Here is a 16,317-nt window from a genome sequence, read left to right as displayed (position 1 = left end):
TTGCTTTTCTTACTGACAATGAAGCTTTGAAGTCCTAAACCTGTGTGTTGCTAGCTTATCCTTTCGTCAATAATGACAATTGACCGCGAAATTGCTATCACGCTACACTCCGAGGAATGATTGAATTAGGATTGAGTCGGGTTGCGAGTCTGCTTCAGCAGACTCCGCTGTCATGGAAGGCCGTTCACATTGCTGGAACCAACGGTAAAGGATCTATCAGTGCCTACCTCTCCCATTTGCTGTCCACCGGCGGAGTGCGTTGCGGCCGCTTCACTTCCCCGCATTTAATTGATCGGTGGGACTGTATTACAATTGGAGAGAAAGTGGTCCAGGAATCCCTTTTCCGACAGTTCGAAGACCAAGTCAAACTACGAGATCAAACCCTAGGCATCGGTGCCTCCGAATTCGAATTGTTGACCGCAACAGCGTTCGAGATATTCAACCATGAACGGGTCGAAGTTGGTGTGGTCGAGGTGGGCATGGGAGGCCGTCTAGATGCAACAAATATCCTGAATAATGTCCTCGTCTCGGTCATTACAAAGATAGGGGTAGACCACCAGGCTTTCCTTGGATCGACCATTGGGGAGATTGCTCGTGAGAAGGCGGGCATCCTCAAACCCGGAGTCCCTTGTGTGGTAGACAATACAAACAGCCCGGAAGTGGTCGCAACTGTGAGGGCCCGCATACAAGAACTGGGTATTGATTCCTTGTTTGTCTCTCCTGCAACGGTCTCCGAACAAATCCCGGCACTCGCACCTTACTTCCAGAAGTTTGATCTAGAGCCTCACCAACAAGAAAACATGTGCTGCGCAGTATCCGCACTTCGTCTTGCCCTTTCTCAACTACGACCTGAGATGGATGCATTCTCGTTGCTTCCATACCTGGCCGATGTAACATGGCCGGGCCGTTTGCAAAACATTATCCTCCGATCTTTGATCGGTCGTGCAGAGCCTATCCTGCTCGACGGTGCCCACAATGTGCAGTCTGCCGAAGTCCTCGGAAAGTACGTTGACCGCAAAATGCGTGTTCAAGGCCAACCGGTGACTTGGGTTGTTGCTGCATCAAGTGGAAAGGACCTGGCCGGTGTGTTTGGTTCCATTATCCGGCCCGGAGACCGAGTTGCCACCGCCGAGTTTGGTCCCGTGGATGGAATGCCCTGGGTCCAGCCAACTAACGCCAAAGAGCTCGCCTCGTCCCTTCAAGCTATCCAAAATATTGGCCAAGTCCAGAGCTTTGAAGGGGATTTGCTCCCCGCCATTCAGTGGGCTAGCCAGGAGGCCCAAGGGGGGCCTCTTGTCATTGCTGGTAGCTTGTACCTTGTTTCTGATGTGTTGCGCCTTCTCCGTGCCCAAAAATGATACCCTCTATAGAATTGATTGGATTCCCCGATCTATATCAGTAAATAATAGAATTCTACGGCAACAACAAGCCTTTTATTTCCTTTCCCACCTCTCATCCCTTGTAATAAACTGCGCTACGCGTTAACCTATTGTATCCTGTATTCTTTTTTGGTCAAATGCTAAAAAATTGCACCAAACTGGGTATTATAGGGCTGATCGGCGATTGTCCAACACAGCCTGCATGATGCGGCGGGTGGAGCACGAAAGTTCAAAACAACCACGATTTCTTTGCGAACGACCCCTTTCACGCCCTATTGCCGTCTCTATTAGATCGATATTTTTCAGGGCTCTCCATGGTGATTGTATTCATCTGAAGATCTTACATGCGCCTCGATTTGTCGTGGAAACGGCTCTCTAGGGCGTGAGAGCTGAAGTGCTGTAATGTTCACTTGGTGAGACCCTCCCCACAACGTCCGCACGCGAACGCTCATTCGTGATGCTTGTTTGTGCATTGATAGACTCGGACTAATTGCCAATAATGATTGCCAGAACCTGTGGACATGACCTCTGAGACCGTTGCTCTCAGCACTTCTAAGGTTGCCTCCTTCCTCGGCTTTCACCCCACCCCCCGCCTCCATCTAAAACCGCATCGTGAGACCGACAGCCAACTCGAACACGTATTAGGATACGGTCGATCCTAGTCCGCTGCATCATGGTTGCTCGACCCGGCGAAGGGAGCGAAGGGCAGCCTCGCCCTCTCACCCCCTCCTCGAGAACCCCCGGAACACCGATAAAGCCGCGATTGACACGAGTCGGAACGAGTCCGACAAAGCGAGAAGAGAAACCGAAGGAAGATAAAGTTTTGAAGTCGTCGGCAAAAGATGTTGCAGAGCTTAAGGACTATGTATGGATATAACGCCCTGTTTTCCCGCAAACATGGATTGGGCAGATGCTGACCTTGGGTGTTGATGTTAGCAACTGGGAGACTGCCTAGGCAAAGGAGCTTTCGGTTCCGTGTACCGCGCGTTGAATTGGAATACTGGGGAGACTGTCGCCGTCAAGCAAATCAAGTTGACGGACCTTCCCAAGAGTGAATTGCGCGTTATTATGGTATGGGATTAAACCAATCTCGGCGTTCATCTGATGTGCTAACACGCGACGCAACAGCTTGAAATTGACCTACTCAAAAATCTCGATGTGAGACACCCCGTCAAGACATATCAAACCCTGTACTGATATAAATCCTTGCAGCACCCCAACATTGTGAAGTACCATGGATTTGTGAAGTCCGCTGAAACTTTGAACATCATTCTCGAGTATGTGTTACCCGGCCCAAATTCAACGGAACATGGCATTGATGGTTTATAGGTATTGCGAAAATGGTTCGTTGCATTCGATTGCGAAGAACTTTGGTCGTTTCCCTGAGAACCTTGTGGGACTTTATATGTCCCAGGTTCTTCACGGTCTACTCTATTTGCACGAACAGGGTGTTATTCACCGAGATATCAAGGGTGCGAACATTCTGACCACAAAGGAAGGGCTCGTCAAGCTTGCAGATTTCGGTGTGGCGAGTCGGACCACAGGCTTGAGTGAATCAAGCGTGGTTGGTACGCCGTACTGGATGGCGCCCGAAGTAATCGAGCTTTCAGGCGCAACAACAGCTTCCGATATCTGGAGTTTAGGGTGCACTGTCATCGAGCTACTCGAGGGAAAGCCTCCTTATCATAACATGCAGCCCATGCCAGCATTATTTCGTATTGTAAACGATGATCACCCTCCATTTTCCCAGGGTGCCTCGCCGGTATGTCTTTTTTGGTTTCTCAGGCATATGTATAAAACGCTGACCTTATCTAGGCCGTGAAAGACTTTCTCATGCAATGTTTCCAAAAAGATCCCAACCTTCGAGTCTCGGCAAGAAAGTTGCTTAAACATCCGTGGATTGTCAATGCGCGCAGAACCGAATCTGTCATCCCCAAGAAGTCTACAGAATATGAGGAAGCTGTCAAGAGTGTCCAAGAATGGAACGAGGCTTTGCGATCACCGGAGACCGGAACTTCAAAGAAAAAGCAGAGGCCAGACCATCCCAGTACCTCAGGCCTGTCATCTACCCGGAATAACCCATTAGTCGATAGCCTGCCATCCCCGACCTCTATCAAATCCACGGATCGCTTCCGCTCGCCTGTGTTAGCAGGGGATGACAATTGGGACGATGACTTTGCTACTGCAATCTCTCCTAGCGCACTCAAGCTGCCCCATCTACGGCCACATGATAACTTTGGGGGCATGCTGTCTTCCGAGAGACTTAAAGCTTTCGCGTCACTTGATGGGACTATACTCAAATCGGATGATAATTCTGATCCCTTTGAGGATACCTCAGGCTTCTCAGACGACGATTTGCAGACCATTCGCCCATATCCCGTCAAACCTTCTGTAGCAGAGCCTTCAAAACCTCAAAGCTCTGCAGTCTCCCAGCCCGGACCCAATGCCCCCGTTTCTGCATTGCAAAATGTCCCGATTCTCACCCAAAATCCCATGCCGAGACGCACTCGACCGGCTCCTCGTACGACCAATCTCTATAAAGAGAACACTGTCGACGATTATTCAGATCTCATTATGGCCAACGAGGATGAACTAGATCGAAAACTGGGTGGTTATCAGGTACAGTCCTTGGCAAGACTTCGAGTTCCATGTGTGATTCTAACGTTTTTTAGGATTTTGAGGATGACCCCTCGTCGCCCATTCATGAAAACATAGGATACAACCAAGTAGATGATGAATTTGGTGGCCCGCATCCCCAGCTGCGCAAGCAGCTTTCTGTGAAGCGCGACCGCTCTACCATTGAGATCCAGAGGTTTGCCGAGAATGAAAATGATGAGGACTTCTCTGATATCCTTGGCGCCGGTCAAGCTGCTTTGGATAAGGCAGAGAGCGAAGATGGCTCAGATCAAAGCACATTGATGCTAAACTCGAAGCTGTCTAACTCATGGCTAGGAGACCAAGAAGACGAGGATGACCCCTTTGCGCAATTGGAAGAAGGCTTTGATGAAGTTGACCTGGAAGAAAACATCGCACGCGATAAATACGCACGTCTTCGCAACCAGGTTGAGGGTCTTGTGGACTCTCTCAAGACATCTCAAGACGAAGAAGTTCTTGCGGAGATTTCTGAACAATTGTTCACGATTTTCTGTGACCTCCCAGAGACTAAAAACATCATCATCAGTGCTCACGGTATGCTGCCAATTCTCGAGATTCTTGACACCACTCGCCGGCGTGATATCGTCTTCTGTCTGTTGAGGGTTGTCAACGCAATCATCTACGATGACTATGAGGTACAGGAGAACCTTTGCTTCGTCGGTGGAATCCCTATAATCAATGAGTTTGCGTCCAAGAAGTACCCCCGCGAAATTCGACTTGAAGCTGCGGCTTTCGTGCAGCAGATGTACCAGACTTCCACCCTGACACTCCAGATGTTTGTCAGTGCTGGAGGCTTGAATGTCCTTGTCGAGTTCCTAGAGGACGATTACGAGGACGAACGCGAACTAGTCTTGATTGGCGTAAACGGAATCTGGAGTGTCTTCGAGTTGCAAGTAAGTATTTCACCTTCGTTGCACTTTGCACTCGGATCTAATTATTTTCTATAGGGCTCCACCCCCAAGAACGATTTCTGCAGAATCTTGTCCCGCAATTCTGTTCTTGACCCCTTATCTCTTGTTCTAAGTCGTGCTCTCGATGAAGATGGGGAGCTGACAGAAGTCATCGAGGGTCGTATTGCCAATATCTTCTTCATCTTCTCGCAGGCCGAGAATCATGTCAAGGAGATGGTTTCTGAACGAACAGTGTTGCACAGTAAGGATTATTTCTTCCAATAAACCTTTGCAAAGTTCTACGCTAACAATTTATTCAAGGAGTCTTGAAAGAATTGAGGCGAATGAGTCCAGTTCATCAGATTACGATGTTGAAATTCATCAAAAATCTGTCGATGCTTTCAACCACTCTAGATTCCCTCCAGAACTCCAACGCCATCGATGTCTTAACCGATCTGCTTCGATCGAACCTGAGAAAATCCCACTTCCGCGAGCTCTCAAACCAGATCCTCAACACCATCTACAATATGTGCCGCCTGAACAAGTCTCGGCAAGAAGATGCTGCATTGAACGGTATTGTACCGCTTTTGCAAAAGATCGTACTCACAGAGCGGCCGCTGAAAGAGTTTGCCCTGCCAATTCTCTGTGACATGGCACAATCTGGGAAAGTTGGCCGTAGGGAGCTGTGGCGCAACAAGGGCCTGGGCTTTTACATCTCTTTGCTCTTGGATCCATATTGGCAAGTCACTGCTTTGGATGCTATTTTCACATGGTTTGTCTCCCGTTTCGATAGCGTAGTTGGTCCCGAGGCTGACAATGAATAATAATTAGGCTTCAGGAAGAAACCGCCAAGGTCGAAGAGCATCTCTTGGATGGTATATTTGAGAGCGATACATTTGAGGGCCCTATTTCATTCACTGATGCCATTGCGGAATGTTTGAAGCTTTCCAAAGCTAACGCATTCGAAAACACTCTCGAACCTCTGCAAAAGCTTCTCCGACTCAGTCCTCCAGTCGCATCCACCTTTGCGCGGCCCGACATTTTGCAGAGACTGCGGCAGAAGCTGCACCACACAAAAGCCGCCGTCCGACTCAATCTTTTGCGTATAATCGCCAGCATCTGCGATTCAAACGAAGAGCAAGGTGGGCTACTCGCAACCTATGGTCTTCTCGACGCTATTCGGAACATGGAGAACGACCCCGCAGTCCTTGTCAGAGATATGGCAGGCAAGCTCGTTCGATCTAGCGAGGCATATGGCGTCAGTAAACGCAGACCGGCAGCCCGGCGGCAAAGCACGTGCACTCCCCCTCCAATCTTATTCTCGGCATCATCTACCCCATCCACACCTTCTTCGCACCGCGCCGGCCAGTCCAGAGGATATCTGGAAGGCCGGGACACTCCCCGGCACCCACGGAATTCTCTCAGTGTTTCTTCGCTTGCTATGAGACCTGGCAGTCGGGATGGCAACAATCCGGTTCTTGGATCTGCCGCCAATGGAAGCAGTGCGGCCGCTGCCAGACCCAGGTCTGCCCGACCCCTCTCTAGTAGAATGACTCACGTTGAGCTGTTGCGTGAGGAAGACAACAAGACTCCAAGCTCGCTAAGTCGGCGACCTTCAATTATCCCTCGTCGCCGCCGCCCGACCCTCGCAGACTCTGAGTGGACGTAATTTGACGTCCGAAAGCGTCTATTGCGATCAAATGTTTGTGTTGTTTCGATTTCTCCAGGTCATAGTAGCCTTTCATACACAGCAACGGCGTTGTCAACTCTAAATGGACTTTGGGGGTGATGGTGCATGGCTTTCCTACTTTGTAAAACCCCTTTGTTATTATGTGAGCACTGGTTGCTGCACATAGAGTCTATGGTTTCCCTTTCTGTTCAAATCAATAATTCTTTCTAATTTGCACAAGTGTCTTTTTGAGTAATCTAATATGTACAACATTGTACAATAGGCATATCAAGGGCGTATGTTGGTGGCTCGAGGCCAGCCCTTGATATAGTTTCAACCCCATTCTCTCGTTCGATACGAAGTTATGCTTCTTTTGGACTTGTTTCGCTATCATATCTACAGGCCAATCCCATCCTTCAACTGATTCAACACCAATATAACTATGACGTCTGTTATGGGCTGATCTATAGATCTCGGGATCACGTGGAGCGTCGAAGCCGATTGGCGGCGAGAACCGTGAAAAATCTCTCTGAGCCGACAAAGATCATACGATGAATTGAGCCCAGAAACGCCTACAAGCCCTATCAGTCCCTTCCTCTTTTCTTTTGGCTTTTTTCTCTATCCGGTGGCCTTCGCTTCGGCATGAGCGCAGCGCTTCGCCTGCCGTTGCGGGCATTCAAGATTGATCCCGTTACGGTAGTCGGGAGAACGTCCAAACCCTCAACACCTGCATCCTCGTTTCTTCTGGCTTCGAACTGGCCGCTACGGCAATCGCCTTCTTCCGGTGTGATCAATGCTCCATCATGGGGTCGTTCAGTGTCCTCCCGGGGCTCGACCCTCGCCGCTTCACGCCGTTCTTTTTCTGAGAAGGCTTCGCCTCTCTTGTCTCCGAAGACTAAGAGCCAGCACAAGTCCGAAAATGAGCCCAATATGAGTGCGTCGCAGCGAAGTATGATCAAATGGTTTATAATTGGAAGTATCCTCGGTTTGGGCGCAGTGACGTTCTCCGATCAAGCCCAGCATGCATTACAGGCGGCGAAACGCAGCGGGCGCGTCGTTGGCACATTAGCTGTCTGTATCAACGAGTAAGTGCACTGCCTCTCTAGCCCCATTCTATGTTGCGCCTCGACGAAATCGCTAACGCAACCTCGAATCTTCGCAGCTACCGTGTTACCCTGAAACAAGAGGCCTCGTCCCCCGAAGAACAGAATGCACTGATTAGCGCATGCCACAAGCGATGCGCCGAGCGTACACTCCGTGTCCTGGAAAAGAATGGATCGATTTTCATTAAATTGGGCCAGCACCTCAGCAGCATGGGCTACTTGCTTCCCATCGAATGGACATCGACCTTCATCCCACTCCAGGACAAATGCCCCGTTTCATCAATTGAGTCAATTGCCGAGTTGTTCCGCAAGGACACAGGCCAGGATATTACCGAGCTGTTCGCCTCGTTTGAATCGAGGCCCATTGGTGCTGCATCACTGGCTCAGGTGCACATTGCTACGTTGAAGGAAACCGGGCAAAAGGTCGCTGTTAAAGTCCAGCACCCCGCGCTGGATGAATGGGTGCCGTTAGACTTGGCTTTGACTCGATTCACTTTCTCTATGCTCAAGCGCTTCTTCCCTGAATATGACCTGGAATGGTTGTCCAAGGAAATGGATTTCTCGCTACCGCAAGAGCTGGACTTCCGAATGGAAGCCCAGAATGCTACCCATGCCAGCGAGTACTTCAAAGAGCACTCCGATGCTCCACTAGTCATTCCTGAAGGTCCGTAATTCTGCCAATGCTGACTTTATGCGTATGATTTGAAACTAACTAGACCCCAGTGATGTGGTCCCAAAAGCGTATCCTGGTCATGGAGTACATCGCAGGCCACCGCCCCGACGACCTGGAGTACCTGGACGCCAACAACATCGACCGTGACGAAGTTTCCGCCGCTCTCGCGCACGTCTTCAATGAGATGATTTTCGGAGACAACGCCCCACTCCACTGCGATCCTCACGGCGGCAACATCGCCATCCGCCCCAACCACACCCGCTCACACCCCAACTTCGACATCGTCCTCTATGACCACGGACTCTACCGCAACATCGACCGCGACCTGCGCCGCAACTACGCCAAGCTGTGGCTAGCCGTTATTGACGCAGACGTGCCGCGGATGCGCGAGTTCGCGTACAAGGTCGCCGGCGTCACGGACAAGCAGTTCCCGCTCTTTGCCAGCGCTATTACAGGTAGAGACTACAGCGTTCTCACAAACGAAAGCGTCGTTTCTGCGCGAACGGCTAAAGAGAAAGATGATATCTCGGGTGCATTGGGTGAAGGCATGCTGCAACAGCTGGTTGTCTTGCTAGGCCAAGTTCCGCGGATTATTCTTCTCATCCTGAAGACCAACGATCTCAGTATGTATTCACTTTTTGACTCTCAATTCTTTTGGATATCATCGACTAACTCCCTCCCAGCTCGCAGTCTAGACGAGAACCTTCACACGCGTCAGGGTCCAATGCGCTCTTTCCTTATCCTCGCACGATACGCTACGCGCACTGTCTTTGAAGAGCAGCTAGAAATTATTAAGGAGTCTGGCGGTGTGTTCCGCAACCTCTTCCGCTTCATTTGTGCCTACGCGAGCTACCTTCGCGTCGAGGTCAAGTTGTCTGTTTATGAGACTGTGCTGTCATTGAAGACTCGCTTCGGCCTCCGGAGTGTTTAGACGGTTTCTTTTTTTGCGGATGGCTTGTGCTTCATATCTTTCCTTTGTTTGTTCTGTTTTTCCATTATATCCCTTGGTTTTGTTTTGGTTCATTGGCACGGATTGTCTTGAGTGGTCTGTCTGTGCATCAGCGATGGCGTTCTATACTTCTTTTCACATATGGCCTCTTCGTCTCTTGCGTGGATTGTTAGAGGGTGGATTGTCCTACGTTTCCAGGTTTCGTTCTGCTATGATTTTTGCAGAAAGCAAAGATTCTAGTGTGATCTTGTACAAATAGATAGATTGTGGATAATTTATAAATCATAGACTTCTTCTTATATTCCAAGTCTACCTATGTACTTGATTTCCTCTGCCATTCATTGGCTTTCCCATTCTGTTTTAGTGCTCAGCCCTCGTTGCTTTTCCTCAGACTCAGCTACGCAGAGTCTTACCTAGGTAACATCCCAAAGTCTACCTAGGTATTCTCGGTTATTCTCATGCTCTGCTCCTGGTATCCTAGCCCGGGCACATCGCTGCGGTACCTTGGTGTCATTTGGGCGCGAAGCTGAGGTCAAGCTGCCTGTCGCTGCTCGGACAGGAGACTATTTTCGGAGAGAATGATAATCGCATGGGATCCGTTTGTCGATGTATTGCAGCCATGTCTAGAATTGAGCTGGTGATCCATAAAGGCAACTAGCGCAGAGAAGAGAGCTTCACTTGCACTATCAGACTTGTGTAAGAGACTGAAATTCGATGCCGCTACTGTCTGTTGAAAGACTAATACTTCCAAGTCTACTTTTACAAAAGGGTAACTATTCTGGTATCACTGTTTCATTGGAAACTATCAAGGCGCTGCTTTTCAGAAAATGGAGATGAGAGTATCGATCAAGGATCCCACATACCGAGGCGCCGTCGCAGAAAAGAAAAAAAAGAAGAAACAAGACGTATCGTGAAAAGAAAAAGGGAAATATGTACATCAAAGAAATGGGCAACTTGTTCGTTTTCATCTCGTCCATCGTCATCTCTTGGCGCACATTTTCAGCGACATCAAGTACAACGAATCCCAAATGCACATCAGTTCTCGTCAATTGTCCGACGAGAACAAGCATCCTTGATCAAATGATTGTGTATTAAGACAACCTCGGAATTAAAATCGCAGAGTTCGTGAAACGAAACGAGTGAGTTGCGTCATTCCGACAGCATCACACCGTCAAAGGAGAAACGAATTTAAGCAGCAGGACTGGTGGTAGTCTCAACCGTAACATCAGGAATGACGCCGCCCGTCCCAGAGAGATCAGTGGCACGGGTGTTGGGGTTCTTGGTGTAGTAGTTGGCAATAGCAGACTTGATAGCGTCCTCAGCGAGCATAGAGCAGTGCACTAAGAATATGTTAGCATGTGAACCGATCAAAACCATCACGGGGGGGCATACGCTTGACAGGGGGCAGACACAACTCCTTCGCCACATCGGTGTTCTTAATCTTTCCAGCCTCGTCGAGGGTCATACCGCGCACGAGTTCAGTCAGGTAACTGGACGAAGCGATGGCACTACCACAGCCGAAGGTCTTGAAGACGACGTCGTCGATACGGCCGGAGTCCTTGTTCACGCGGATCTGCAACTTCATGACATCGCCACAGGCGGGCGCGCCGACGAGACCGGTACCGACATCCTGGTCGCCCTTCTTCATGGAGCCGACATTGCGGGGGTTGTTGTAGTGGTCCAGGACCTTCTCGTGGTATCCTCTGCGCTGTTGGGCTGGGGCGGGAGCAGCACGGCGGATGGCGGGTTGAGCGGACTGCAGGCCGGCGAGGGGAGAAAGGGTGCTGCGAGTGGCGATGGAGCCGACGCGGGGAGCAACGGTGACTAGGCGCTTGAACATTGTTGGATTATTATGATGGGGTATCGTTGATGTTGGATTTGTTTTGAGAGGTGATGTGTTGAAGGCGAAAAAAGATGGATCTGATAGGGAGAAAGTGATGAATTCATAAATAATCTGATCGGGTCTTAGATAAGCACGCTAGTCCTAATGGGGTAGTCTCTTTGGCCGGATCCGCCGGTCGTCGGAGATTACAAAGATGACGTTCTTTTATTTCTTTCGGTCTTCTCGAATTTGATATTTCAGTGAGAGGGGGAAAAGTTGGGGATTTATCTCTCTATGCCAGTGATAATGCGTGCTGGTGATATCAGTTCTCAGGGGTGGCGACCTTTCTGCACCACTCAAGTTCTCCGCGGTGGACTCGACCGGTGAACGTCTTGTTTCCCGCCCCTCTCTAAGCCAATTGTTGGGCAATGATATCAAATTGTGGAGAGAAGTGATAGGCATAGAAAGACAACCCGGGCGATCAATTATCAGTCCGATATTTGCTGTATTTCGACCATTCGAATACAATATATGTTTATCGAGCTATTACTACATTTGCGTATCTAAATAATACAGAGAGAGGCCTTGTTCCCGCGGAGTTACATTCGGAGACAAAGTCGGAGTATAGTTCCCCTTCTCGGCTTATTCCAATCGGGATATTCATTCCCGAATGAGGAAGAAAGTACATGCGTACGAGGCTAAATATATCTATCCTCGGCATTGTTCAAACATGGGCCATTTGCTAGTCAAGGGTTATATATAGCAAAGTCCATTCACGAATTGGGCCTTTTTTGTCCTTTTCTAATGTCTACCCATGAGAAGGGGCAGGAAATATCCATGTAACCAGACATCTAAAAGATTACCTGAGGAGACCACCGGAATGGACTGCCTGAAAAGACCACCAGGCTACGGCTACGGCCGCATAAGCAGCCGACTATCCTTGTATGATACAACTATGAAAGTCTCCCATCCTACGGATAGAACAGAAACACTTGGCAAAATCAAGGCATCTAGATGCAGAGTCGCTTTCATTCAATATATCAGACGACAAATCTCGACCCAACCCAAAGCTAAACACTACATCGATATGCAAATTACAAAGCCTCACGAACAGCAGACTTGAACTAAACCAGGCGACAAATTAGCCAAGAGCAAAGAAGACCAAACGGATAACATACCGGGATAATCTGCGCATTCTCCATATCCCACACACCAGAAGTGGTATAGATATCATTGTTAAGTAGCTCAAGCACCTGAGCCTCATTCTCCGCAACAGCAAGCATCATGCTTCCCTTGAAAGAGGGTGTCTCGCCATCAGCGGGGTGAGCATTGAGCATTGCGCCTGAGAAGAGACGATCCATGTCAGTATATGTACGTGCGCTTGAAGGACTTTCCACGGCACTATCTAGACAAGGAAAACACAATAAAAGTAAATGAGACACGTACCACCGGCAACAATAGCACCACTCGCAACGTTAGGCTTAACACCCTCGAGGTGCTTACTGAACACACATTAGCAAGACGAACTTCCCACTACGCACGTCCCATCCGGACTCTAGATGCCAGGAAAGACTCACGGGCGAACCTCGAGACGCTTGGCCTGCGCGCCGGGCTTATCGGGCAGGATGCAGAGGAACTCTTTCTTGGCAGGGGCGGAAGACATATTGCGGGATTGGAAGGTTAGGATTGATTTTCTTGATTTTCTGGGGATTGTAGTCGAGGCTGAGGAGAATAAGTGTGATGGCGGGACGCGGAGGAATGATTGCCGCGCGTGGGGGAAAGCGGGGGCTTTGCTTTGAAGGGCGCGGGTGAGATGGAGTGACATTGTGAAGGGAATGAAGGAAATAGAATGAAAACCAATTGATTTGGATTGGGGTTTCTGTCCAAGTGTATAAAGTATGTGCAAGGTACATGCGATGTATACCGAACTTTTTTTTCCCTAGGGGGCCTTTCCTATTTGAGCTTTTATGATAGCCCTGGAGGCTCAATGAGTATGTCAGCACCGGCATGATTATGGGTCACGTGCATGATATCTAGCTGGATAGAGGATGTAGGAGGTCGAAGGAGGTTGAGGCTCAGCAAGGCGGATAGCTTCATTCGTGAAATACTAGAGCATACGGCCTGTGTGTTTGCAGGGAATGGAATCGTGCAATTGATTATATACATGAACCCCAGCAGGTAGGCCACAGCACGGGTATCTGCCTTGCTTCATCTGCAAGAAATCTAGACTCATCACACAGCATCTGGATTTCAACTGAGTTGGTCTGATATCCTGCCTCTCATCTCAAAAAGCCAGTCAAAGACGCCAGCTCAGCATATGACAAAATGAAAAAAGATGAAATGGAAAGGACAATTTGGGAAATGACCTGCGTAGCAGAATCAGAATCAGAATCAAATAGAGGAAACAAGAAAAAGACACATAGAAGACGGCCCGGTTCTCCCTAATGTAGGTTTTGCGCAGATGATCGAGATGGAACTCGAGTGTACATGCCCGGATATACACATCCCCATAAGGGATGTGTGTCCCAATACAAAGTATATCAAGGCCTGGAGAACCGGCGAACTGTATAGACCTGCGAACCCGCCAAACAACATTTTCCCCCGTAGCGCCAAGGTAACAAATACACACACTCCCTAGAACGCGGCACGAAGATACTGTATTAGGGAAGTCATTAGGCTTCCCGTCGCGAAACATCCATCCAAGAAAAAGAAGAAAAAGGAAAAGAAAATGCGTCGGAAGTGAAAGAAGTGAAATGGGCCGTGGTTAGAAGCTGTCCCAGATGGTAATCATGAGAAGACAACACACGGGCGGTAGGGAGACTGGTGGATGTTCGGACGGGGTGGGATCAAAGATCAACTTGATCCCAAGCGAGATTTCCGGCGGACGGAATGCAGAAACTAGAACGCTTTACGGTCTCCAAGGTTGCCGGGCTTCTCGTCGGTATCAATGTGCCACACCACGTAGTTGGGCAGTCCAACCACCTGGTAGCCAGCTCGCTTGGCCATGCGGGCGAAACCTTCGGTCTCGGCTTGGTTCTCGAAGGCGTATGCGGGGAAGTTAATGCCGGAGCGGTGCACGTCGGCCTTGACGAGGATGTTGACACCACCAATTCCGTCAAGCTCCACCTCATCGTCCTTGTTGTTCCGCCAGTCGCCCATGCCGACCAAGTAGGTGCGGCCAGTGTCGTACTCTTTGTAGCCCTCGGCCAGAACGGTGTCGGTAGGCAGACTCGCGCGGAGACGGCGGCCCTTGTCGGATTCGATCCATGAATTGTAGTCAACTAGGAGTGAAGATGTCAGCAATCTGCATAGCACATAGGATGTCACGGGTATACATACAGCGACCCTCGATGTCATGGCCATCCTGGTTATAACGGTGGAACCAAATGTCTAAAAGAAATCAGTCAGCCAGCTGTCCAAATTCCGATCCAAATTCCATGCAAAATCACATACTTGGAACGAGGATATCCTTATCGTGGGCCATGAAGTCCTCCAGGATACGCTCGGGACAGTCGGTAATGTCCACGTCGCGCCAGTACACCCAGGAGTGATCGGCCTTCAGAGCGGAGTAGAGGAGGTAATTCCGGGCACGGGCGATAGCCTTGCGTCGTGGACCCTGTGCGGCGAACGAGTGTCGCTCCGCCACAGTCATCTCAACGTCGGCACCGAAGTCCTTCTGGATAATGGTTGCGCTGCGGAAGCGAACTTTCTCCTCGGCGTGGTTTTGGATGCGATCGAGTTCGGAGGCGAGGTTGGCGAGGGTGTCGTCCTTGCAGTCACCAACAAGGAAGGCCAGATCGATCAAATCGTGTGGGTAGGAAAGTTTGTAAAGGAGGTCGAAGTATTTGGCCAGGTAAGGAGCGGCATCACGAAGAGGGGTCAGGATGAGTACACGTTCGCGGTTGAGAGCGGCCTTGGAGGTGGACTTGATGGGGTTCAGGTCGAGATCGGTGATAGTGGTGGAGTTGACTTCGTAGGGTTCGTGGCGGTTAAAGAGGACGGGGGTCTGGGCGTGGGCACTCCATTCGACCATCTCGTTAATGGACATCTCCATGGGTGACTTGTTCGAGCCATAGCAGTAGAAGCTGTTTGGGCGCTGCGTCAGTATGGAAGAGTCTCCGGAGGGGTGCGCGTTCTCTCACCTTTGCATCTCAGATGCAGACCTGCTGACACCGCGCCACATGAGGATGAGCAGACCCGTCAAGGCTATGGATACCAAGAAACGAGTCCGTGTTAATAAAACGAGGATTGCCCTCCATGGCGGCAATCTGGCCTTGGCCGATTTCCAATTAACACCACCCTTTGGCAGCAGCATGATGAGAGGTAATGTGAGTTGTGTAGAATTCCAGGGGCGATCCCGTCTCGAACACTCGTAAAAACCCCCCGAACGAATGTAGAGAAGAGGAGGATCGAGAGTGGTGAAGCGAAGGGTTATGTTGTAGGGAGAAAACAAGAAGGGAATCGGGGGAAATGCGATTGCCAAGAACGAAGAACGGCTGAATTCAGTTAAGACAACTACATCTCTCTGGCATTTTGCTATTTTGCTATATTCTGAGTATAATTGTTACTACATATGTAAACATTAGATCTGTTCCATTATTCTACTATCCTACTGGAATCAAATAATATCGGATGATTCACCTGGGCACCAGTCTGACAGCCGAGACCCTTTTTCCTTATTTTTATTTATAGCCTCGTCTAGAACCTCACTTAGGGGGCTATTGGATATTACCAGTATGACTATATCACCATTATTTTCTACCTAATTTTCTGCTAGTTGGACCGAGTACGAAGTACTAAGTAGAGAGTACTTTGCTCTGTAACCCCTATTATTCACACCTGTAGCCACGTTAGCCACTTTTCTGCAGGGATTGCGTGTACCTACTTTCACACCATCTTTAGTATGTAAACTTGTATTTATATTTCGCCCTTCTTTTCCTTTTTTTTTACCTTCCCTGGAATCCCATCCATTCCAAATTAGTCACAAAGTACAAAAAGAAAGCAGTTGAAAATTACTGGGATCTCCAACACGAGGCTAAAGTGAGACACGGGACCCAACCCATATTGTATATGTGTACAGATGGAGGATGTTGTATATAGACACCTCTATTTCCACACTTCAAACCACAACTAGCATAATTTTGAACTGCTAAAGAAAAAAAATCAATCCAACCTCC

At 49.3% G+C, this 16,317-nt stretch overlaps 6 protein-coding genes across 6 annotated transcripts; 3 read left to right on the top strand and 3 right to left on the bottom strand.

Moving 5' to 3' along the window:
• Nucleotides 1-116: 116 nt before the first annotated feature.
• Nucleotides 117-1,358, top strand: N7525_004563 (dihydrofolate synthase; the record flags this gene model as incomplete). The annotated part of the gene is made up of 1 exon (XM_002565639.1): nucleotides 117-1,358. The coding sequence occupies one exon, from the start codon at nucleotides 117-119 to the stop codon at nucleotides 1,356-1,358; it is 1,242 nt and encodes a 413-aa protein (XP_002565685.1).
• Nucleotides 1,359-2,052: 694 nt separating this feature from the next.
• N7525_004562 (serine/threonine-protein kinase) lies at nucleotides 2,053-6,593 on the top strand (the record flags this gene model as incomplete). Its single annotated transcript, XM_002565641.1, has 10 exons — nucleotides 2,053-2,244; nucleotides 2,316-2,450; nucleotides 2,508-2,537; nucleotides 2,592-2,656; nucleotides 2,709-3,141; nucleotides 3,195-3,998; nucleotides 4,052-4,927; nucleotides 4,982-5,186; nucleotides 5,246-5,696; nucleotides 5,756-6,593. The coding sequence occupies 10 exons, from the start codon at nucleotides 2,053-2,055 to the stop codon at nucleotides 6,591-6,593; spliced, it is 4,029 nt and encodes a 1,342-aa protein (XP_002565687.1).
• A 642-nt stretch (nucleotides 6,594-7,235) lies between these two features.
• On the top strand, nucleotides 7,236-9,300 carry N7525_004561 (ABC1 kinase family protein; the record flags this gene model as incomplete). Its single annotated transcript, XM_002565642.1, has 4 exons — nucleotides 7,236-7,678; nucleotides 7,756-8,360; nucleotides 8,420-8,992; nucleotides 9,053-9,300. The coding sequence occupies 4 exons, from the start codon at nucleotides 7,236-7,238 to the stop codon at nucleotides 9,298-9,300; spliced, it is 1,869 nt and encodes a 622-aa protein (XP_002565688.1).
• A 1,206-nt stretch (nucleotides 9,301-10,506) lies between these two features.
• N7525_004560 (iron-sulfur cluster assembly scaffold protein) lies at nucleotides 10,507-11,158 on the bottom strand (the record flags this gene model as incomplete). Its single annotated transcript, XM_002565643.1, has 2 exons — nucleotides 10,507-10,658; nucleotides 10,711-11,158. 2 exons carry the CDS (start codon nucleotides 11,156-11,158, stop codon nucleotides 10,507-10,509), a joined length of 600 nt encoding a protein of 199 aa, XP_002565689.1.
• Nucleotides 11,159-12,234: 1,076 nt separating this feature from the next.
• Nucleotides 12,235-12,803, bottom strand: N7525_004559 (uncharacterized protein; the record flags this gene model as incomplete). The annotated part of the gene is made up of 4 exons (XM_061213055.1): nucleotides 12,235-12,264; nucleotides 12,319-12,545; nucleotides 12,587-12,642; nucleotides 12,718-12,803. The coding sequence occupies 4 exons, from the start codon at nucleotides 12,801-12,803 to the stop codon at nucleotides 12,235-12,237; spliced, it is 399 nt and encodes a 132-aa protein (XP_061070076.1).
• Nucleotides 12,804-14,038: 1,235 nt separating this feature from the next.
• Nucleotides 14,039-15,455, bottom strand: N7525_004558 (ANP1/MMN9/VAN1 family protein; the record flags this gene model as incomplete). Its single annotated transcript, XM_002565645.1, has 4 exons — nucleotides 14,039-14,421; nucleotides 14,480-14,530; nucleotides 14,594-15,225; nucleotides 15,283-15,455. 4 exons carry the CDS (start codon nucleotides 15,453-15,455, stop codon nucleotides 14,039-14,041), a joined length of 1,239 nt encoding a protein of 412 aa, XP_002565691.1.
• Between the last annotated feature and the right edge of the window lie 862 nt (nucleotides 15,456-16,317).

Source organism: Penicillium rubens (genome assembly GCF_028828025.1).
Source record: "Penicillium rubens strain IBT 27055 chromosome Unknown utg000002l_segment0_segment0, whole genome shotgun sequence".
NCBI classification, from domain to species: Eukaryota; Fungi; Ascomycota; class Eurotiomycetes; order Eurotiales; family Aspergillaceae; genus Penicillium; species Penicillium rubens.
Note: the sequence above shows the minus strand (reverse complement) of the source record. Positions and strands in the feature narration are given on the sequence as shown.